Below are 24,838 nucleotides of genomic sequence, written 5' to 3'. Positions count from 1 at the left end.
ACTGTCCTCGTGCGTCTGCACCAGCTGAGGCGTGCTCCTGGGCCCGTCCCCAGGTGTGGTATAGCAAAGCACTGCAGTCAGGTAGCGCGTGAACTTCCGCAGACTGCCGATGTATCCCAAGTGCCTTGTGCCGTGGAAGTCAGGGGCAACTGTTACCGCGGTAATCATCCCAGGTGACTCCTCCAGCCAGGCCAAGATCTGGGGGAAAGGAAGGCCAATCATGACTCAACGTACCACTCCAGGAAGAGCTTTTAGAGCTGTGATTTTGAAAAAACAGAGGGAGCCCACTGTTATCTCAGGACTACCTTTCTAAAGCAAGAGTAAATCTTACTTTTACAATCCCTACAGAGTCTGTTATAGGCACTTCTAATGAACATAGAAAGTCATAATAATGGACCCTTTGAACTCACATGGAGTCATAGTTTGAAAAACAACATCACCTCTAAATCGAGGAAAAACAAAGTTTCAGACAGCAATTCCATGCTGTCATAGCCATGTTTTATATGGAAATAAAATTGGTCATCACATCTTCCACTTGCCAGCTTTTTAGCTTACCTTGTAGCCCTGATTGATACCATTAATGAATTGCTGAGGGGGCGGATTCCATGTGAACTTCACCGTGGTGGAGTTTACAGCCTTGGCCTCCACATTCTGAGGTGGGGCTGTAGGCACTGAGGACAGAAGAACACAAACGGGAAGTTGTTAGTGTCCGTACAAGGGCCTCGGCTTCTGCTTAGGGAGCCGCTCCGATTTGCACATTAGCAGACGGAGCCACAGTGATTCCGATTAGCCAATCAGGGGGAACCAGAATGTAGGGTGAATGGAACATAACATCCTGCATCTTCCTACTAAGAGCTGCAATATTACTTTGGACAGAATCTCCCAGCAAGGCCAATTCAACATTAGATAAAAAAGAAAAAGTGCATTTTATGATGATCAATTGCTGTGATCAGGCTGTGATGGATTATTGTGATTGGGGGGGGACTGCAAGGAAAAAAAAATAGATATTTGATTTTAAAAGGGTTCAATCTCACCACATGTTGCTTTGTTCCACAGAGAACGTCAATAATGTCTCTCAGGCTTATAAGCCCATCGAGGCATTCTGCAGGCAGACTCTTATTAAGGGATGCTGATAAGCCCGCGAGATAGGGTGTCATTCTCCATGGACCTCTATTTGATTCTACAAGAGATAAGGCAGCTCTGTCCTGTTCTATAAGAAAGCAGCAGGAGGAAATGGGGGCAGGAGGGGATCACGAAGAGGAGAGGAAGTGAAATAAACAATAACAGTCAAGCGTGGTATTTTAAAAAGCATCTGTGGGAAACATAATAAGGCAAAACGTAAGGTTTGAAGTGCACATCTGATAACGATAATGAACGTGATTAAACACTAGCAAAGGTGGAGATTTCAGGTCCAGAGAGTACAAATCCAGACCAGGATTTTGTTTCAATCAACCAACTGAGCACTCTGTGTCTGTGACTCTTCATGCTCAACTGGTTGGTTGAAACAAAATCCTGGTCTGGATTTGTACTCTCTGGACCTGAAATCTCCACCTCTGAACACTAGATATTAATACTCAGCAAGTTGATAACCTTTGCGGTCCAATCCCTCGTTGGGCAGTAAGTTAATGAGGTCCAAGGGCCACCCTCCTGCAGAGCACTGGGAAGGTGTATACTGCGAGTTATAAATCCACCCCCAACCCCCGGGCCACACAAACCCCAAGGTGATGTGCCCGCACTGTTAATCACCCATAAAGTCTCATTGTTCAGAGACTAAGAATCACACTCTGTCACCAATCCCCCTTATGTTTTAGGTCTCCCTGGGAACAAATTTGTCTTTTTCTCTTCAGGGGGTGATGCTTAAACTGAGGGCAGGCGGTATCACTCGGCACTGAAGCACAAATGGTTCCAAGGAGGTCCAGTGCAGCGGACCTTGAGAACGGCAAGGTGAGGCGTAACAGCACAGGGCTCCCCGGATCCACACCCACATCCCCGATGTGTCTCAATGCATTCAAATAAAACACTATGGAAAAATCTGGATCTTACTGACAGATAACTGACAGACAAAGCACTTGAACTGGAGGTAGGAACAAGACAATTTTAACGGCATCCAAGGGATGAAACGGGCAGGCGGTAAGAAATTTAGGCGTAGCAAAGTGTGAAGCCCCAAAACTCAACGCATTGCTGCTGGTCGCCATCTTTATTGGCCCCTGGGGAAAATTCTGGTGCATACAGCAGCAAGAATGTAGTGCACTAGTGCCCAGAAGAACATGTACTGTACACTCCTGAGCAAAAAAGAAAAGGGCCAACCCCACAGCTGCTAAGTAATCTTTTAGTGGTCTTAACAAGTCATTTGTCAGATTAGAAGGAACTAAAAAAACTGCGCTCTCGAGACCGGTACCGCCATTTCCTCATCACTGATTGCAGTGAACTGTTTGGCAAAAAAGCTGCAAACAGGGAAATTCACTTACCAAAACATCTTCTGGCTATTTGCTGTTGAGACCATTTAAAGCTTAATGTTTTGTAATTTTGGGTTGGGCACTTTATTTTTTATTTTTTGTACAAAGAGCAAAAAACATAGAAAGGGCAAATACAGTACACATAGTGCAAATATGGTGCAAACAAAGGTGCAAGTAAATATGGTGCAAACAAAGTACAGTAAAACCTTGGATTGCGAATAACTTAGTCTGCGAGTCTTTTGCAAGATTAGCAAAATTTTTTAAATAAATTTTAACTTGATAAACAAGCAAGGTCTTGCAATACGAGTATTACGTATACGTTTTGTCTGCCTAGCGTAACGTTATCACAACTGAGCTGATGGTTCCTCTCTCTCTCTCTCGCTGTGGGATTGTGGGTAATCATCTCCCATGCTCGGTCTCAGTCAGTGTCCCTCACTCGTATAGTCAAAATTTAGTAGAAAAGCACCACCCGAATAAGGCTGTAGCAGTGCGAGCGACGAATCTGTTAAGCGACAATGCAATGTCCACATTTCCGCAAAATCGGAAAGGAGGCAAAAGCGGCTGTCATTGGGTAGGTTCCTTGTTAAAATTGCACAAAATGAAAAAGATTCCAGCGAGCCAACAGATACCAGTGATTCTGTTAGTTATAGTGAAAGTCGTCCTACAAAATAACCCTCTTCTTCTCCTCTCTGTCGTCTCCCTCACACCATCCACAATTCTTTTCAAAGGTAAAGTGCAGGTTAATTTGTTTTATGTATTTTTACTTTATATTTTGTATTAATCATCTTCATACGAATATTTTTGGGTTGTGGAACGAATCATCTGAGTTTCCAACTCTTTGGATTACGAGCACGTTTCCGGAACGAATTATGCTCGCAAACCAAGGTACCACTGTACACTGTACACAAATAGAATATCCTGAAAACAGAATGTTGTACTGAACTAAGTTTTGCAATAATACAATCAGATGCACATGTTCTGTACAGAGGGGCTCACCCCTGATCTCATCCCTTCTCTAAAATATTTACATGCCCCTATGATTTACAGGCCTGGTATAAGTGAAAATTAATTTTGAATAGGCAATTAATAGGCAGCTACTGGCAGAACAGAAGGCAAAGTTCATGGTAAGAGTGCAAGGTCCTTGTGGAATAGACTGAACAAGTTCCTGCAGACCCCAGGACCTCCTGGAACTCCCCCCACTCCTCAAGGTCCGCCCACTGTTTTACATTCTTGCATTCTCATAATTTGACATATTTGTGGGGAAATTAATAGCTACGGTCAGAATGGTGCTAGTGATCATTATATTAAAAAGAGTCAACAGGAAGTCCTTACAAAAACAGGCATGCAGGCATGTGTGTGTTATTGCGCTAGAAAGAGAAAATAAGAGATTACTGGACATGAGGAGTAAAAAATAGTGGGGTTCCAGCAATTACTTTGGTATTATTTATGTGTCAGTTAATATTGACAGCTGTACAAGAGTTTTGTGTCAAAAATGGTCTAGAACTGCATTACATGCAGTAAAAATGGCAAAAGGAAAATGCTTGTCATTATAACCTCCAACATCAAAGCAATTCAAACCTTGAAATGAGTCAACAAATAAAATCTATGTTGAGAGATCTTTCAATATTCCCCTCAGAAGACACTGATTAGTTTCTGAGAATGGATACACAGACATGTAATTCACATTCTTAATGTTTTTGGAAGTTTAAATTTTTTCAGTCACTTCTAGACAACTTCTAGCTGACTAAAGTAGGAATTGAAGGTAGACCGCTGTTGGCCTTTTTAATAAAGAAGTCTCCCAGGTTATGAAACCTCAAAGAGAGACAGTGATGGTCCTGGTGTGCTTCTGAACTCTGCTGGTATGTTAGAGGGAGGCATAACCACAGGGGTGTGTTCTCTTAAGGAGTAATCTCACAGTTGATAATGGCACCCCAGTGGGTTTTCCAATGGACACTTGCAGCACGGCATTCCTTTAATCTGTCTCATAAAGCCAGCAGTCGGATGCCTCAAATCGCTACTTAATGGGGCTGTTTTTGGGGTCCTTTACGCTGGGGTAGAACCTGAGGGGTTAAGAAATCATTATCACTGAGAATATCCAGCTCAGGATCTCACCCTTCCACCGTAACGAACTGCACCGAAGCTTCATCAAGCTCTTGTATGAAGATTCACACAGATGTTTCTATTCTGCCAGGACTACTGGCAATCAAAGGACAGCAATAATCCCTCAGGAGTCAAGGTGTGTTTGTATGTAGAGGCTATTTAATATTTAAGATTTTTATAGATATTTATATTTCTCCAAGTAATCATAAGGCTGCCAGTTCTGAGGGGAAATGGCTCACACGGTCTCTGATCATAGATCCCATGCTATCCTCTCCCTCTCTCCCTCCCTCCCTCCCTCCCTCCCAGGACCAGCACACATGAAATCCTCAGAAACGTTGCTCTAGGTGAGTCCAAGGGGTCTATACATTTTTGTTGCAATTGAAAGTTCTCAATATGACTGTTACCATGGTCTTAAGTGTGTTCTGTTGTTATAAAGGTATTCAAAGCTAAATATTGCCTTGTTGAAAGGTTACCACCTTGGAATACAAAGAACACTGGGCCTCACTTACCATTATCAATTTTTTTCTTAAATATGTTATTGAGAAAAATTGTAGGAAGATCCTAAGAAAAGTCTGTCAGATTTGTAATGTGTTCTTAAATGGCATTTTTTGCAAATGTTGACTTATAATTGTGAATCCCATTGTCCTCGTAAATTAAAAGCGTGTGTTACTTGTTCCTAATTAGCACAAGTAAACACCCCACCAATCCCCAAAAAAGGGCATGAGACTGCAGGGTCGTGTGCAAGGGCACAGTGTGGATCTTGCTATTTAATTTACAAGCCCTACTAAATAAGATATTTCTTTTTAAATGGCTAAATGCACTATGGGGATGTTGAAGGGAACTGTACTTCAGAGTTTTAATAAAGGAAAACAGCATTAATAAATAAGATGCAGTCACAGAAATTCAGCACTCCATACCAAAAACATTGTTTTTGGTGCTCCTGGTCATGTGCAAACACAGGAATCAAGAAGAAAAGGTGAGAGAAAAGTCAAGAATGTCCAAATAGAGAATCTAAAGACAGTGGAGCACCACACTCCAAACTTAAGGAAAACTTCAGTACAGTGTCACCTATTCGCATTTGTGAGGGTTAGGGGCAGAAGATTCCCTTGAGTGTGCAAATTCACAAATATCACTTGGGCACCACCAACCTCAACCCATAACAGTCTGCCAGCCTGATTGATAGCATAAAAAGTCTATTTATTACCCGGTGTCGGAAATTCTCTTTTTCACATTACAGATCTTGGTCATCAGAGAGATACAGTCAGTCAGTATTCAATGGATTTTGACACTGATCACTTTGTTACAACTCCTACTTTGGAGGTTTTGGAGAATTTATAGGAGGTGATCTTTCTATTGCTGAATGTTATGCAGATAATGCTTGCTAGTTTTAGACTTGTGTGGATTCAATTCTTCACTGACTGCACATTCCATCAATAAGAGCAGAGTGTCAAGATTGAATCAGGAGAGCAATAGCACAGCTGTACATAAAATATTGCAATCCACACAACATAATGGGAGACAGAGTTCAAAAGAGAACAATTTGCTGGCATGCATCTCACTGGTGCATCTGTGAAGAAGACAGCAAGTCTTTGTGGTATATTGAGAGCCACACTATCCAGGGTAATGTTGGCATACCATCATGAAGGACAGTCCACCTCCAATGGGAGTAACAGCAGATGCAAGAGAAAGTTTTCTGAAAGGGATGTCTGAGTACTAACCCAAATTGTATCCAAAAAAAACCAAGAAACCCACCTGCCAAGCTCACTGCATAATTAAATTTGCAACTTCACTCTCCTGCTTCCACCAAAACTGTTTGTTGGGAGCTCACCAGGGTTAATATCCATGATCGGGCAGATATAGCTAAATCTTATGGCCAATGTCTAATGCCGGCTTCAGTTGTGCCAGCAGCACAAATCTTGGGCTGTGAACAATGTGAAACACGTATTGTTCTCTGATGAATCCACCTTTACTGTCTCTCCTACATCTGGGAGAGTTATGGAAGAGTTACAGTGTGGAGAAGCCCCAAAAAGGCTTACTACTCGGACTGTTGCATACCTAGAGTGCAGCATGGGGCTGGAACAGTGATGGTTTGGGCTGCAATAGCATGGCATTCCCTATGCCCACTACTTGTTCTAGAGAGGGACATGTCACTGACAAGGACTACTAAACTATTCTGGAGGATTATGTTCACCCAATGGTTCACACACTCTCCCTTGAATGTGGTCCTGCATATCTGGATTATAATGCACCGATACACATAGCAAGACTGAGTGATTTCATTAACATGAAAGTGAAGAGGAACATCTACTTTGGCCTGCACAGTCACCAGATGTGAATATTATTGAGCCATTTTGGGGTGCTTTGGAGAGGTGGGTCCGAAATCGTTTTCCTCGACCAGCATCACATAGTGACCTGGCCCCTATTCTGCAAGAGGAATGGCTCAAAATCCCTCTGGCCACTGTGCAGGACTTGCATCTACCATTCCCAAAACAAATTTATGCTGTATTGGCTGCAAAATGAGGCCCAACACCATTCTAATAAATTATTGTGGTCTAAAACTAGGTGTTTCAGTTTCATTTTCCAACCCCTGCATGTGCCCCCCTCAAAGTGTAATGTGCCATCAAAGTTTAGAATAAACAGTTAAGATGAAAATAATAAATGTATTGGTGACTCCTATGTATGTGCTCTAAAAACAAATTAATTAATTTGTGACAGGCACACACTGACCTCCCTGTAGCGTGTACTCCATCACGGGCCGGCTGAACATGCCAAGGCCTGCTCCAGTGTAGGCCGCTACCTCGATCTCGTACTGCGTCCAGATGATGAGCTCATTGATCAGGCAGTAGTTGATCTCAGGGCTGGTGATGTTCTTCTGCTGGTACTCCCCAGGGAGGCCTGCCAGCCGATACCTTGATTTACAAGAACCCCAGGGGGGGAAATGATTGATTAAGCCAGACCTGTCAGGAGTTGTTTGGTGTTAGAAGTTCGACTGTAATCAACCATGGGCAGGAGACTCCTCACCAATTAAACAATTTTCTTCTTGTACCATGTGATTTCAACATCAATGGAGTTTTACAAGAGGATTTTAACACAGACTGGAATGGAGTGGGGTGGGGTGATTTGTGATCAATAATATCAATGAAGCCAAACCCTCACAAGGAAAAGATGGATTTGGCATGAAGCCATGTCATCTGCCAGAGCAGCCAAACAGTCATCTGTCCTCATCCTCCTTGCTCTTTCAGTAGCATTCGACACGGTCAACCACAAGACTCTCTTTTCCATTTTTATAAGTCTTGGAATTCATGGCTCAGCATGGCAATGGTATGTTTCCTACCTAGAAGGCTGGTCATATCAAGTAACATGGAAGAGATCCACATCTACTTCATCCAGACTCTCCATTTTTGTCCCTCAGGGTTGAGTTCCTGGTCTTCTTCTGTTCTCCCTCTATACTAGATTTCTTGGTGAGGTTATATCCTCACATGGGTTCTCTTATCTCTGCTATGCAGATGACACACTGCATCTATGGCGGACATTACATCATGGATGACAGCTCATCAGCTGAAACTTAACCCCAGCAAAACCGAGCTGCTATTCATCCCAGCTGATCCATCCCCAAACCAGGATCTTGCGATCTCCCAGGACAACTCTACGATTTGTCCTTCAGTCACCGCCTGTAACCTTGGGGTAACCATAGACAATCACCTGTCCTTTTCCTCTCACATTGCTAATCTTTCCAATTCCTGTCGATCAGAAGGGTTCGTCAATTTCTTTCCACACAGGCCACTCAGGTACTTGTTCAACCTTCCCAAGTTCTCCCACAGCACACCATTGTTACACTCCCTGCACTGGCTTCTTGTTGCTGCCCGCATCAGGTTCAAAACACTGATGCTTGCCTATGAAGCCAAAAATGTACCAGCAACCTCCTACCTAAAAGAACTTATCTCACCCCGTACTGCACCACGTTCTCTCTGATCCTCCAGCACTGCTCGACTGGTCCCACCATCTCTCAAGGTGCAAGGAAGACATGCATCAAGACTCTTCTCTGTTTTGGTACCTATGTGGTGGAATTAACTTCCACTAGATGTCCGAACAGCTGAGTTATTGGATGCCTTCATATGAAGACTAAAAACCTACCTTTTTCAGAAGTGCATTGGCACTTCCAGGATTATACTCATTATTATATATATAAAAAAATGTATTACTTGCCAACAGAGTTTTTTAGAGTGAAAGTATTCTCAGCCAGGTTCTATTGAACAGTATTTGAATGTATTCACTGATTATACTTCTAAGCACTTATGTAAGTCCCGGCTAAGGGCGTCTGCTAAATGCTGTAAATGTAAATGTCAGTCTACCTATAAATTACATCTATTTCACATTTATTTAGCAGATACATTTATCTAAACAGATGTACTGGTGAGAAAACAGGGTCAACCAGTCCCTGGAGCAATTGGCATTTAGGGCTTTGCCCAAGGGCCAAGTGGTTAAATCGCTTTGCGAAGCACAAGATTTGAACTGGTATCCTTCTGATCTTGTGTACAGCATTCTTACCTGCAACGCCGCACAGTGCCCGCTGTAGATAAATCTAATATCGCATTGTATACAATTGAGTAGTTATTTTGGCCTGAGTCATTCCTGAAGGCATCCCCCCTCTTATGGACTTCTAACAATAAAACTGTTGAAACCTACCTGAGGACGTAACCCCTGAGCACACCGTTAAGCTGGGCCTCTGGAGGGGGCTGCCACTGCACCATGATGGACTGGTTTGTCCGGCCACTAGCCACAATGTTCTTCGGGGGGGCACTTGGAGCTTCCTCCCGCAGCATCAGCCTGAAAATAAGGGAACAGCTTTAATCACATAGCAGAGAGAACTCTTTAGATTGGGGACCTGAAAGGGTTATTTCATAGACAGGAAGGCCTTGGGGTGGATCTTCCTCCTTGAACTAAGTCACCAGTATCAGCTGACCCAGAGTGTCAGCCTTTGTGCTTCTATCATAAAACAATGGGATTCCGCAACCCACATACTTTCACAGGCCGGAGGCTCTCTCTCAGGTCTCACTAGTGACCCATGGCCTTGAGTGAGGCAAGTAGTTTCCATCCTGTCTTTGGAGCACTCAGGGGCCATTTGTAGCTGAGAATCAGAAATGCAGAGGGGAACCCATGTGACGGATGGGAAGCTTGGTTCCCCATGGCAGCTGAGGCCCCTCTCTGCGGAATCGGGCAAAGAGCAAGGCTGGCAAGAAGCCTCCTGTGGCGATGACAGGACCACAAGACATTACTTAATGGTTGGATGTGTGAGGGGAAGCAGGGAATAATCTCAGTAACATGGGGCATCCCAGTATTTTCCAAAATCCCAGTGGTCCTCATTCAGATGCTAAGATGCCTTCACGCACCCTATGGATATTTGAAAATAAGCTCTGAATTTACAGCGCCTGCCCATTCACGTCATTCCTCATCTCAATGACAACCCATTTAGGCTCCTCCCCTGTCCTGTGCCCTGTGCTTTCCAGCTTATGGATAAGCTATTAATAGACAGACGTATGCCATATACAGTGAAGAGATTTGTTTGTTTCTATGTCCAATGAAAAGACATTATTTCCTTTTTGGAATCTAATAAAGATTCTTCTATACAGGCCCAGCTACCTTCAGCGTTAAATAAAGGACAGAGGGCACAGCCTGGATCCTCAGAAACCTAAATGTGCAGCAGAGAAGCCGTGGATGATGTTTAAAAGTAACTTTCTGGCTGTTAAAGCTTAGGGGCTGGGGCGGGGGGCGGATTATCTGAAAAACATTCAGCCTTCACACCTGGAGGGGTTTGGCCACTAACAAATATCCAATGAGAGAGTTTTGATTATGTTTTAATAGAGCGGGGGAGATAACCCAGTAGAAACAGTCATATATACGACCCAAGTGGCGAGAGCAAGAAGGGGGAAGGTTGTGGGAATTGCTTGGGGAAACTAATTTATACAAATTAAGGTTCTAAATGTTTTATACATATGCATGAAAAAAAGTTAAGAATTAATTAGGGGCATGCAAGAGTTAATCAGTATGGGGTTCAAATTTTAATAAGTTCATCAATATTCGATATTATACATTAAATGGGGTTATGAGAAAATATTGAATATATAAATTGTCAAAATATGGCCTCTTATGACAGTCTCTAAAGTTTTTCTTTTCTAAATTGGCACCCCTGACCTTTCTCCCTTAGTTAAAGTTTGTAATATTGTCATGACGTATCCCAGCAAAGACAAGGCTGCACTCTGATTGGCCAGCATGGGTGGGGCAAGGGGTGCTGGGTGCTGGATTTTTCCATGGGTTTGGGAAGCCTTATACATCACTGCCATTACTGTGCATTTACTGCACCCGGGGGGGTTTATTATTCCTGCACAGGGCACACAACTCTTTCTGCATGCAATCTGGTGATTCAGCTCACCAGTTACTCTGAATCTGACTGGGAAGCTCTCAGTTCCTTTGAAGGATAACCCTCTTTGTCTTGGATTTGGCATAAAATGTTTGCGTAAATGGTCCAAGTGCCCTGTGATGGGTTAGGGCCCCATCACAGCTTATTTTTTGCCATGAGTCCGTAGCTTCTGGTATCTGCTCAGGACCCCTATGACCCTGAACAGGACAAGTGGGTATGGAAGATGGATGGAGGGAATATTTGATATACTCTTGTATTATATAAAATAATTAACATGCGTCTTGGATCATATAGTTTATTTCTAGATGTATAATAAATGCAAAAACTTTTTTTTGTTAGGCTTTCTGAAAATGCTATTTTGCATTTGGCCATGTAGAGGCACTTGGCTTAATACAGCCCTCCAGAGTATGTAGTTGGAAAAGCAATTATAAGTGTTTAAATCGTTGGCAGAAAGAGCACAAGGCTCATTAACATGCAGCTCACCCATAAATTGGTGTTTCTCCAGCCGAAGTGTGTATCTGGCCTAAGAGGGTGTAAACTTAAGTCAATGGTAGAATAGACATTTGTGGAAAAAGCATGCAGTTACATGCTTTTTTGACTTACACACGTGGAAGAATATGGCCCAAAGTGAGGTAGGTGCTGTCAGAATGACAATAATGTATTTCCCAGGCAGCCCCATCACCCCCTCCAGCCCGTCTAATCCATTCTCATCCCACACCCCCAACCTCTATTATCTCTAACACCCCTACACTCTCTCCCCACCTCTCCAGAACGATCTTTTTTAAAAGCACAACTCTGAGTGACTTGATGTAATCAAGTTCACCAAGTCTGCATCTGTGGCTGTCCTTTCATGTGCCACCATTAGGTGACACTGCTTCAGTTTTGGTGCGATTTGCCTCAAAATGAAATAGGTCCCAGATCACCTTACATGATGCTCCTGTGAAGTTTCAAAGAGATGTATCAAATACTTTTAGAGTTACCATGTTCAAAAGTTCACGTGTCTTCTGAAGATGTCCTTTTGTTCCTTTGCTGCCACCTAGAACTGCCTCTTCAATTTTGGTGCAATTTGTCTCTAAATAGAATCAGATGTAGCTCTTCATCTATATAATGTTTTTCTGAAGTGCTAAGAAGCTGTCTGGGACAGCTTTTCTCTTTGCTATCACTATAATGTGCTGATTGAATTTTGGTGCAATTTGTATCAAACTTTGACCACTTTCAGATCATCACCCATAAAATGTGTCTGCATTTAAAAAAAAATCCATCAGATATTTTTAAAGTTACTTTGTTCACAAGATCAAGTGTTTTATGCACCTGCCCTGTCCTTGTTTTGCTGTCACATAGCTCTGTTGCTTCAATTTTGGGGAAATTGGTCTTCAGGTGTAGATGTTTTTCTATATAATATTTGGGGAATTCAGTGACAGACAGGATCATATTTCCTTGGAAGGAGGTGACAGCCCATCACGTTGTGTTTTAAAGGACATCTCTGATGTAACTGCAGCATCAGACACCTAGACCTGTACCTAGCTCATGTGGAAGTTCATGAAAACAGGGTACAGGATGGCCGTGAATCTGTGCCAAGATCTGGAGGTAAATGAGGGCTCATGCGCACCAGGCAGTACAACTCTGGAGCCGCTCTCCTTTTGGGAAATAGAACAGGAAAATGTCATGGGTCTTACGAATCAGCCAGGTCAACTTTGGCAGGACAGCGTACCTGTTTGTTTCGCTGCTGTACTGGCCCCTCCCCACCTGGTTGACAGCACACACCCTGAACTGGTAAGTCCGTGCCGGAGTCAATCCTGTTACCAGCACTTCTGTCAGGGCAGAGTCCACTTCGGGGAGGTAAATCTTCCATGGAGAGTCTAATGTTTAGGTAAAAGGCACTTGTAATCAGTAGCTAAATCGGTTACTATAACAAGAAAATATTATATACATTCATTTATTTAGCAGGCACTTTCATCAAAAGTGATGTACAATACAAAAGGACAGGTCATCCACTCCCTGGAGCAACTGGGGTTAATGGCTTTGCTCAAGGAACCATGGGATTTGGGCCAGGGAAGTTCTGATTATGAGGACAAAGCCTTAACCAGCAAAGCCACACACCACCCACACAGAAGGTTATACATTTTGGTATGTTACTATTTTAAGATGTTTAAATCTCTGTGGTTCTTATCATGTCACACATTTTATTGCTAATTCTGTAATTATATATTATTATGCATATTTGCCTCTTCTTAAAAGAGAGCCACAATAATTTGTCTATAATTGAATAAATATATACACTTCTCTGAAGAATAAGTGTATTTCACTGCAATCGGCTTAAAATTTAAAACAGTGTTAATCCGAAGTGGTAATCCATTTGCCATCTTGACCATTTAATCAGTCTGCATCTCACTGCAAATTCATTCCCCCAAATGCATGACAATGGGAGGCATTGTTAATTGTTAGCCAGTTCATAAGTGTCTGACTCAGAGCAGTGGTGCACAGATCAGCGTATGTCCCCGAGCGCTGAATACTGCGTCGAAGGCTTCACAGGTCCAAATGCATGATAAAACAGACCCTGGAGCACTTCATGTGATTCATTTTGTCAAATGAAAATACCATAGTCCAAGGAAAAAAATATTACATACCTTACACACTCTCCCCACCTCTTTAAAAAAATGTGACAAAATGAAATTATCCCACCATAAATTCTGCTCAGATCCCCACGATACATTTTGTTAACTGGCTACCAGACTGCTACAGATAAAATATGTCAAATGGGGAGGCCAGCAGCCAAAAATCGATATAAATTTTATTATGGAATATTCAAAAAAATCATCTCACACCTAACAGTTTTAGAATTACTGACCTGTACAATGTTCCTGGGATTTTCCCTTTGTCAATACAGTTACAACTTTGAGGTGATTTTGAATCCGATCAAGAGTACATTTTCATATTTCAGGTTGATATTAATCCATATAATGTTTTTGTGAAGTGGTAATAAGATCATCATCATCAAAGACCAAATAGAGTAAATAATAACAAACAGACTGATCCTTTTCACAAGGATAAGCCTCTAATCATCTCATCCTTCCCTTTGATGTCACTATGTGCAATTGCTTCAGTTGTAGTGTGATTTCTCTGTTATTGAACAGGTCCAGATCTTCACATATACAATGTGTCTGCAACGTTTGGAATTGATCGGGCAAATGACTTTTGAGTTCTCATGCGGAGAAGTTCTCGTATCTGAGCTGCCCTTCTCTTTGCTATCACTAACGGCACTGCTTCAGTTCTGGGTGTCTCAAAATTTTAATAGATCCAGATCTTCAACTTCACAACATGTCTGCAAAGGTTGAAAAGATGCTTTTTCAGTTATCATACTAATGGGCTCAAATGTTGGAAACTACCCTTTCTTTGGTATGACTATGTAACACTGCTTCAATTTTTGGGCGATCTGTCTCAAAAGTTGATTACTTCCATTTTGTCACCCTTACAATGTGTGCGCAATGTTTGAAAAATATGCGTAGAATTCTAGAGTTATGTGTTCACAAGACCTTCTACAGCTTCATTTCCTTCCTTTACAGAGAAGATACAAAGATACAGATTAGCATGGCCCCTACACGAGGATGACACACAAATTCCATATCTGGTGGCAGCATGTGGCTCAGCTGGCTAAGCCTGTGTGCCTGTAATCAGAAGGTCACCAGTTTAAGCCCAGCCTCAGCATATCTGTGGTTCCTGGGGCAAGGTCCTTAACCCCCCCAGCTCCCTGGGTGCCCCAACAGGTGGCTGTCCTTCACAGACAGCTTACTCTACAAAGAGTAAGTTGGGGGAGGCATAAAGAGAATTTCCCCATGGAATCAGTAAAGTATTTCTTATTATAATTATTTTTTCCACAAATCACCGCTGTTTAATTTTTGGTGCAATCTGTCTGAAAATAAAATTATCTGTAGATATTGATCCATATAATGTTCACATTCACAAGGTCAAATGTTCTTTGCTTTCACCCTTCGCTTTGATGTCATTAGGCAGTAGCGCTTCAGTTTTGGGGTGATATGTCTCAAAATGGTTTAGTTTCTCACCCATAAAATGCCTCTGCAAAGTTTGAAAAAGATCCGTCAAACAGTTTTCATACCAGAGTGTCTGAGGCAGACCAGGGCTAGAAACCATATGTATTTCCCAAAGTCCGGGAAGTACAATTAGTGATCCAATGACGGCAAGAGATTTCTCAATGATCTCAATGTTTTGATTAAGGGAGCTGGTGTGATGGCTATTTAATGTTCATCTAGAACAGAGTAGTAATGATTAATTGTGCGCAGGACTACAGGCATTGTAGGCGATCGCAATACACACCACCATGCATCATCTCTCACCCAGCTTCTACGCGGAAGGCAGAGACATTGATAGCTAATGTACTCTTATCAGTAAAAATACTGAGAGAAGTGCATTCAGAGGTTATTGCAATAAAGATTTAATTCACAAGATGCTGTCAAAGACTAATTTTCATGCCCAGCCGAATCAGGAATACATTCACTCAACATTTCAATCACCAGCCGTGAAGATTGTAAGGGCGGGTTTCTCAGAACATGCCCCTTCATGAGTCTTATTTCCCAGACGCTTTCATGTTCTGGTATGCAGAGGAAGGAGATGGGGAAAAACTGAGATTCAAAATCAACTCTTTTCAAAATATACTTTAAAGGCTTTAAACATTATTTCTGCCTCTTTTTTAATACGACCAGATAAAGTGAGATTCAGGCTTGAGGGAAACCCAAAGTCAAAGCAGAAATATACGGATATACATCGCACCAGCCTGCAGTAGTTCATCAATATTATAAACTCTTGCAGAGGCATGTACACTTCTTATTGGCTGGGTAATTGTTTGAACATGCATCATGAAAGCAACAGTTTTTCTTAAAACTTATAGGTTATCTTAAAACTAAAATTAATGTCCAATATCCTTAACGGCCAGGTCTTCAGGCTTGTCATCCTCTGTGACATCTTTATTTTTGCTCAGTTTCCAAAACCAAGTAACTTTCACTTTATGCAATCAACTGCCAAGCAATACCAAAGTTAAGGTGAGAGATTAATAGTGCGTGAACTAATAGTGCCTGACCCACTGTTCTTGATTTGTAGTTCTATGTTTTTCAAAGAAATACAGAATATCCATCATGTCATATTCATCTCGCTGTGGAAAGCAGGATACTTACTGTTTTCGGAGAGCTCAACCTCATAATGCAGTAGTGGGCTGTTCCCGTCGAATGGGCGGACCCAGCTCAGGTCCACGGCCCGGCTGTCTGAGGCATTCAGCCTGGCCTGGAGATTCCTTGGTGCGTGGGGCAGCTCTCTGGGGGATAGAGTGCAAGAGGAAAATGTTGGCAGGGTGAGGTTGTCAAATCCATCTGATGTTCGTCTGGCACCTGGGGTAGAGTAGCTAGGCTCTCTGAACAGGCCACCCCCCTCCATGGCGTTTCCCCCGTCAAGGACCACATGTTCCTGGGGGAATCCCACCTGCACATGCAGCCTCACTCTCATGGCCTACTTGGAGCAAACACTGACAGGTGTTCATCTATATGTTTCTGATTGGTTTACTAGCCATCTCTGGAAAGATTAACATCGCAAACATTGCCTTATTTCAGTGATTACTTCATAAAGCAATAAATTATTTCTCATCTCAAACTAAAAACGTTTCAGGGAGCTCTACTCCCCCCCACACACATACACCTGGTTTTCTCCAATCAGACGTGCAGTGACATTTTATGAGGCCATCTCATTAAGATGGGCCACTCTGAGGCCTTCTTATGGGTTGGGTGGGGGGTGGACAACTTCTGGGAGAAACACTGAACTCAATCAGCAATGCAGGCTGTACTTTTATGGAGGAAATCCCCCCCTGCCCACCACACTTCAGTGTTGTCAAGTCAGCTGCAGTAATATCAATTACATTCTTAAGAATCCAGATCCTGAGCACACATAGGCTGCTAATTACCTCATCTACAAAAACAGTGAAAGTTCCAATTTCTAATTGTGACATAGATTTCTTATATTTCATTGCTGTTTTAATGATAACACGTCCTAATTTGCTGTATAAATTTAATAAATAATAGCAATATGGCTTCTACCTGGTAAGAGCTCAGTATTATAATTTAATTAAAATCTCTCCTGTGGTAATTATAAATAAGGGAATAAGCAATAGAACTATAATTAGCAATAATTTGTGAGGATGTGGGTATGACATGGATCTCAGAGACAGAGGAGAGGAGAGTAATAATAATTGACACTTTTATTAATCCCCATGGGGAAATACTTTTTACGCCTCCCTCAACTTGCTCTTTGTAGAGCAAGCTGTCCGTGAAGGGCAGCCACCTGTAGCAGCACCCAGGGAGCTTGGAGGTTGAGGATTTTGCTCAAGGACCCACAGACATGCTAAGGCTGGGCTTGAACCAGCAACCTTGTGATTACAGGCACACAGCTTAGCCCACTGAGCCACACGCATTTCATTTAGCTAAGACTGAGCAGAGTATCACCACAAGCAGTGAAGTCGAATGACTGTACGCATCCTCTCACTGAAATGTACAGTACCAAAATCCACTCATGCTTAACGCTTATGGTTAGAGCCTGCACAGCACCTGGGATCGTCTCTGCTCTCACAGTGTGTGGAGTTTCTATGTTCTTCCTGTGTCATCATGGGGTTTCCTCCAGGTAATGCAATATTCAATTTTTTTCCAAAATCCTGCAGCCCTAGTATATTACACAATATATTTTTTATTCCTTGTCATGCCATTATGATCTTGTTGTATCTTTTCTTCCTTATTATTACTTTTTTGGCAACATTTTACTTTCATTTAAGCAATAATGTTATTGCTTTCATACAACAGTTAATCAAGAAACATTTAGAAGCAAAGAGTAATAAGATACAGCATATTTTGTTTATTTATTTAACATTTACAGGCCTCCACAATAAATAAATAAATAAAAATAATTCCCGTAACGTCAGTGAAAGTGACAGCCAAACCTTCCAGATTCCTGGAAAATTCAATCAATAACTGATATAGCTTTGTCTAAAATCATCAGTGGCCACGGTGAAACAGCAAGCCACCTAATTAGCGGAAATAGCTTAACATTGTAGATTAAAACTTTACAGCTCGTCTGATAAATAAAATATTCTAGTGCTCCAGTGACTAAGAGATCATGTTCAGTTTTTATTAGACTTTTTTATTGTGTGAGCCTTAAAAGGACAGGGGTAAAACAGCGAGTGAGAGTAAACTCACTTACACATAGACCGGGTGCCTTTACAAAGACAAAAGTGGATACGAGCAATTGAGACATACTTTGAAGACATACTTTGAAATTTTTTTTTCGGTTCAGTATCTTATAAAAACTTATAAAACTTATAAAATCCGAAACAGGTTAGGTTGGAACTAACTGATGCATTAAATGCATTATAGATACCTTCATAATGCATTAAATGCATTAATAAAGTATTATAAACATGGCTATAACTAAAAAGGCATAACACATTATAGTCATATCTATTATGCATTTTTACTGGTATTTGGAAGTAAATGGAAAAGGAAAAAATCAAAAGTATCATATCAAAATTACAGTAGCTGGTACGGTGGAAAAGCAACCTAAGTATATAGGAATGAAGACCTGCTTTTCTCATTACTTGTTTTCTATTACAATGCACTGGTGTGGTCAGGCATGGTATATTTTATTGTAAGGGTATATTTCATCACAGGTACAAACCTCTAGATAGATCAGTAAGTTAATGAACAGAAAGATGAATTTTCAAAAGGTTAACTCTAATAATTTCTTTCTCTGAGGACTGTCATGGTTGGAAGTTGGGGGGGGGGGAGGTTAACCAAGACTCCTTTGCTAGCTGACAAACATGGATCTTTACAACAAAGCCACAGACAAAAATCAAATACCTCAGTTCTCGAACTCATTAGAACCTGAATTTTTTAAAAGTCAAACCAACCAGTTCGAAAAAAAAATGACCTAGAACTCGATCTGAATCTCAGAAGTTGAACTGTGAAGGCCGACCTAAGATAACTTGTATGCGCGGGAAAATGAGTCACGCGGCACGTCTCTCAGCGGAAACAAAGGGTAACGCTTCAGTCTCAGCCTCGCGTTAGCTGTGATAGCATTGTTTGTTGGTGATAGTGCTTCTTTTATTGAAAATACTGTATCAGGTAATACACTGTACTTCATATCATTTTGGTAGTCATTGCTCACCAGAAAGTTACACTATAGTTGTACAAATGTTACAACCTAAAAGTCTGTGATTTACAAACAAATTAACGAATACAGAGTAATAACAAAAATAAACAATGGACCGCATGGTCTAGTGTTGGTGCAGTGTTGGGGCATGGTTTGGGGTTGTCACGATCTGCTGAGCCGGGACCGGGGAAGCAGGGACAGGACTCAAGCAATTGGGAAACACAGGGTTTAATTGAGAAGAGGCAGAACAACACAATGACGTTACAATGACCGGACTGGGGAAAGAAACTGAAACGCGGACTAAATGCAAAGGACTAATTACAACAACCAGAAACAGCTGATCACAAGGGGATTCTACACAAGGTTAACGAGGGGGCGTGGCACATGGTAGGAGTGGACAATCGGGGCAGGACAGGGGTAGTGCTGGGGTACATTCTTTATCGTTTTGGAAGCCATTAAGAAAAAAATGCTCTTCTTGTTTTACCCTGTTCATTTTATGTTTAAATGCTAAAAAAACAACAACTATATTTTGGTGTAGTTTTTTGGGGCTGTGAACCAATTAATTGGTTTTCCATTATTTCTTATGGGAAAAATTCCATCAGAACTTGAACTTTTTAGTTCTGAACGGATTAAGTTCGAGTTCTGAGGTACCACTGTATTTAAAAAGTGCAGAAACTGCACAGCTGCATCTTTCAGTGGGAGAGTTTGTGCAACGTTAGAGCAACAAACATGGATGACACAGCAGACAAATACCACTGGGGGTAACCAGGAGTGGAGGAGGAGACCAGTGTCCTAATTATGGGGGGATGTGATTCCTCCCAAAAAGAAAGAGCAATGAAGAAGATGTTGAACAAGAGCAACCAACAGCCCCTCAGCACTTAATCAGAGTTACGTCAATGGAACTAAAATATTCTAGGAGAGGACTCGCCAAACACAACTGCCTGGGACAGCTGCAGGCCCCCTGAGATACCACACTGCTGGATGGGCGACTCCATGATGAGAAAAGATCAACTGAACCGGATTTAAAAGCACTTTTGGGTCAGATATACAGAAAAAGGCACATGAGAACTGAATGACTCTGAATAAAATGAGGAAATGAGGAGACATCAAGTGCACTCACATGACTTCGAGCCGTGCAGACTGGGAGTCGTTGCCGGCCTGGGACAGGACAGTGCAGGTGTAGTCCCCAATGTCCCCGGACCAGGTCTGGCTGATGTGAAGAGAGCCATCGACCAGGCTGATGCGTCCACGGGGGTGGATGATCTCACCTTCATCTTTCAGCCACACATACCTGCAAAGGCACGAGATGCCCCCCCCCCCAAGGTATCTGACTTCTGTGGAGTGAGCCAGTGGACTAAAGCTTTATACAATATCTGGGAGTCTCGATGCAGCAGATCAGGTTAATTATCTCGAAAAAGGGTATAACAGTGAGCCTTCCTGAAACCCAAACCGGAACAATCAGGTAGCAAGTGCATGGCGTTAACCACCTCGAACAGTCATACCACCTGGTGACCCTTCTCCAGCAACACTGTGAGGCAAACAGTCCCAAGTGACGCGAACACTGGGATAACCCACCTTACTGTCACTCTGGGGTCATGGGTCGCACGGCAATCAAGAGTGGCTGTCGTCCCCTTGATAACTCGCTGTTCCATGGGCGGCTGGGAGATGGTGGTTCGGCCTGGAAAAATCAGGGGTGCTGGTTAGCTGGACAGTAAATAGTCTCCCAATAGATCTGTCACGTTTGCATGTAAGATCTCTAATATCCTTCACTTGGGCTTGGGATCAAAGAGCACGGCAAGCAACAAAACACACATTCATCTGGAAAGGGGGGCTGTTACAATGCCAGCATTGTGTTTCCTGGACAGCCACATCACCTGCTCCACCCATCTAATCCATAGTCCTCATACACTCACTAACATCTGCAATTTATAGAAGTACTGGATCGATCAACTGGAAGTGTGAATGCCAATAAAGGTTTTTTTACCCGAGTCCTAGTTGTGACATGTAACTCTGAAACTACATCTATTCGTTTATTGTACATTCCACTTACATGCCAATTTCCCCACCAGTTAAGTGTTCACCTGCATTATTTCTTTGTATGTCTTAATGTCCATGTCTTAAAATGCCATTTATATCACAATTTTTTTGTCTAAATATTTATATTCTACTTCTTTCTCATTTGCAATATGATGAACATTTTCCGTATCATAGCATTAAGTACCGTAACAGATATGGGAATGATACACACAGAGTCCTGGAGGGGCCATAGACAGTTTTATTAATTTTTTTTTCCATGCACACACAATATATATATATTTAATTAATTTACACGCAACTGGCACTTTTATCCCAAGAGTCTTAACATAGAAGTGAGGCCCACAACTGACCTGCGATGTGAGCCTGTGAGCTCTGTGTTGCTAGCACAATGCTCTATCAGTTGATCTAAAGGAGTGCTATACAGTTTATACTAAATCGTTTAGTTTAATTTGCCTGCAACATAAGAAATCGAGCTTATGATCACACAGACAGAAAATACAAGACAAATTGTATGCCATATGCTACAATTAACAAAAACAGCATTTCCAAATCTTTTGGTTCTTTCACTTAGAGTCTACAAATTCCTCACCCACAAATCAACAAGGAATACTGGCAAACAAGTCTCCTTATCTTGCGCTGATGTTTTGAAAGGGTAAATGTCGTTAATCACTCTCCTTTTCAGAGGTACTCACAAACACACACACACACACACACAATTCAGAGCAAAGTGTGGGGTCTGAGTGCACAATAAAGTCATTTATCTGGCGACCATGAAGCACTTTGTGTGGCATGTCTTAATGCAATTAGGTTCACCAGATCTGCGCCTGTTCTTTCATGTGTCACCACTGATTTCAATATGACTGAGTGACATAATTAAATTCCCCCACGGTAAATTTAGCTGAGCGGGGGTGGAGGGAGGCTGCAAAAAGATTGACGGAATATGCTTTGATGGCAGATGCCTGCATTCAAAAGATGGTGCTGCAGCTCGTGTTTTCTGCCCTCTATGGTGAAGTTACAATTTTGGGTTGATTTTCTAAATTTTCATCCTTATAATGTTTTTGTGAAGTGGTAATAAGATTAATCAAATATCAAATAGAGTAATGATAATAATAGAAAGAGTTATCCTGTGCACAAGGTTAAGCCTCATATTTCATTCATCCCTCTCTTTGTTCTTACTAATGCCACTGCTTCAATTTCGGTACAATTTCCCTCAAACTTTTAACAGGTCAAAATATTCACCCATACAATGTACCTTCTTCGTAAAAGATTAGACAAATTATTTTTGGGTTATCATGCTGACAAGCTGAAGTTTCTGAGCTGCCTTATTCTTTGCCATGACTATGCAGCACTGCTTCAGTTTAGATACTTTTAAGTTTAGGTCCAGATCATGTTGGAAAAGGCTGAAAAAAATCTGTCAAATGTGTTATCTCACTAACAGGATCAAATAACTGAGATTCCCCTTGTTTTTGCTATTACTATGCAGCACTGTTTCAGTTTTGGGTGATCAGTATCAAAATTTGCTCACTTCCCACTTGTCACCTTTACAATGTGACTGCAAAGTTTGAAAAAGATCTGTCCTAAAATGTAATCATTTCTAGTTCAGTATCCATAAATGCTTCTGAAAAGCCCCTGGCAAGTACAGAACGAGTGACTTACACATGAACGTGGTTTGTTCAGCTTACATACTGAGAAAACTGAGAACAGCCCTGAAACATCTGCAACTGGCTTCCAACTGCATCACTGTGATAGACCTGTTACATGAGAATTTGTTCTTTGGGGGATGGAAAAGGCTGAATAGAGCTTACTCCACACGGTGAGGGTGGCGCTGCTGTGGATGGCGCCCTCGGAGTTGGTGGCGTAGCAGGTGTAGTTTCCCGTGTCCTGGGGAAGGACAGGCTCCACCTGCAGCCCCCCGGACTCCAGCAGTGTGAAACGTGGGATCTGGACTGAACCACTGGCCAGGATCTGTGCATCTGTAATAGTATAAACAAAACAAACGCAGCACTTAGAAATAATGACTGAATTTCCGTGGCACTGATGAAGGACTTACTTTACTGTTGCTGATAAGCTGGAAGAAGAATCTGACGTTTTAATATGTCCTTTCAAAGTGGAAACCTCAGGCGAACCTTTACTATGCAATCATTGGTGACACCCTAGGCCGAGTCAGCCGACACACACCCTGAGCCTTAGACATGGTCCTAAAAAACTGCATAAAGAGAAAGAGGTCTCAGGTCACGGGCCAGGGGAATTGTGGGTACCTCTCTTCCAGGTGATGGCAGGTTTGGGGGCCCCTGAGACCTGGCAGGTGAAGGTGGCAGCTGTCCCATTCGTCACGGTGATGTCAGTGGGGGCTCTGGTGAAGGAGGGGGCCATACCTGCAGAGTGAGACACAGCAGCAGTCTGCTTGGCTCAGGATGATAAAACCACAGGAAGTGGACTACAGTGGTGATCCCCTCTCCTTCCTACATTTATTTATTTAGCAGGAGTGTTTGTCCAAAGGGACACACATCTGAAGAAAGTTTGGGGTCAGAATGAAGGGTCAGTGTCGCTGGAGCAGCTGGGATTCAGGGCGGAATTGATTGCCCAGGGCACCTTTAAAGCAGGCTTCCATGAGAGACGGAAAGCAAATAACAAAAAGCTAAGCACACTCCCAGGACGGCAAGCTGCGAGCCGTTTAAACTGCAACATCAAGACAACAAATTGGCACGTGAAAGGACGACCTTTTAGAAATGTGGGATGTGCATCTTAAGACCACCTGGCCAATTTGATTTGCCTCCGGCTAATAATGTGAATGAAGGTGGGACAGCACGTCAAATCACACCAAAGGCCGTGTCTGCTCAGACTTCGGCAGCGGCGGCGGATGGGGACCCGGGGCAGACTGCTGCTGTGCCTGATTTTTTCATTTAAAGGTAGGAAGAATATTTTAAAATTCTTTAAAAAAAAAGGAGAGCAGCTGGACGAGGCTCACTGTTTTAATTACGGTGGCCAGTAAACGGTCTGGGCCTCAGGATCGATGCGTCACCAAGACCACAGCTGCAAGCCAGGGCTGCTGATACGAGATTCCCTAAGCTCACAAAATAACCACAGGCTAAACCATTTCTTCTCTTTACATCAGGTCAGTGTTCTGTGCCCATTGAAACCAACATCTTCCTGCAAACGAACAGGAGCCACAATGGGAAATGGTCCCTTTCCAGAAAGGCAAGGTCCCCGGTGCCTGGATGCTTATTAGACTGCATCAGTTTTGCTCTTGGCAGGAAATGACCTGACAAACTTTTGCTCCTACTCCTTCCTTACCAATTAGGCAGCTCATTGAAAGTCAAAGAAAAACAGGCAACTCCACAAAGCACTGTGCGCACTTAGTGGATGTAAGTTCCAAGCCAACCATGCTGGAGTGTCTATAAAGAGCACTAATTAAACACTAGGCTAATTTGCTTTATTGCTTTAGGCTTTGTCATCCAGTTTCGAAGACTACTGTGTTGTAATATGCCACATTACATAAATGACACTCTCAACATGCAACATTCAAACCACTTCAGTCCTCTTTTACATAAGGTGGGTTGATTGGGACCATGGAGGTTTGCATAAAACAACCTCTGAGGCAAATATAGCCAAAATCAGAATCTTCTGGATA

General features: G+C 42.3%; 1 protein-coding gene across 4 annotated transcripts in view; it reads right to left on the bottom strand.

The window, feature by feature from the left end:
- LOC111834025 (protein sidekick-1-like) overlaps positions 1-24,838 on the bottom strand; it is a 369,045-nt gene that overhangs the window by 76,153 nt on the left and 268,054 nt on the right. For all 4 annotated transcript variants that reach the window (XM_072704864.1, XM_072704865.1, XM_072704866.1 and 1 more), the window contains exons 10-19: positions 23,466-23,582; positions 23,013-23,180; positions 20,746-20,848; positions 20,291-20,461; positions 16,161-16,297; positions 12,686-12,833; positions 9,243-9,383; positions 7,284-7,465; positions 556-671; positions 3-198 (exon numbers count right to left, since the gene is read on the bottom strand). In XM_072704864.1, coding sequence (XP_072560965.1) covers positions 3-198; positions 556-671; positions 7,284-7,465; positions 9,243-9,383; positions 12,686-12,833; positions 16,161-16,297; positions 20,291-20,461; positions 20,746-20,848; positions 23,013-23,180; positions 23,466-23,582 — 1,479 coding nt within the window. The remainder of the gene's footprint in view (positions 1-2; positions 199-555; positions 672-7,283; positions 7,466-9,242; positions 9,384-12,685; positions 12,834-16,160; positions 16,298-20,290; positions 20,462-20,745; positions 20,849-23,012; positions 23,181-23,465; positions 23,583-24,838) is intronic.

This window comes from Paramormyrops kingsleyae, chromosome 22 (assembly GCF_048594095.1).
Source record: "Paramormyrops kingsleyae isolate MSU_618 chromosome 22, PKINGS_0.4, whole genome shotgun sequence".
In the NCBI taxonomy this organism is placed as follows: domain Eukaryota; kingdom Metazoa; phylum Chordata; class Actinopteri; order Osteoglossiformes; family Mormyridae; genus Paramormyrops; species Paramormyrops kingsleyae.
Note: the sequence above shows the minus strand (reverse complement) of the source record. Positions and strands in the feature narration are given on the sequence as shown.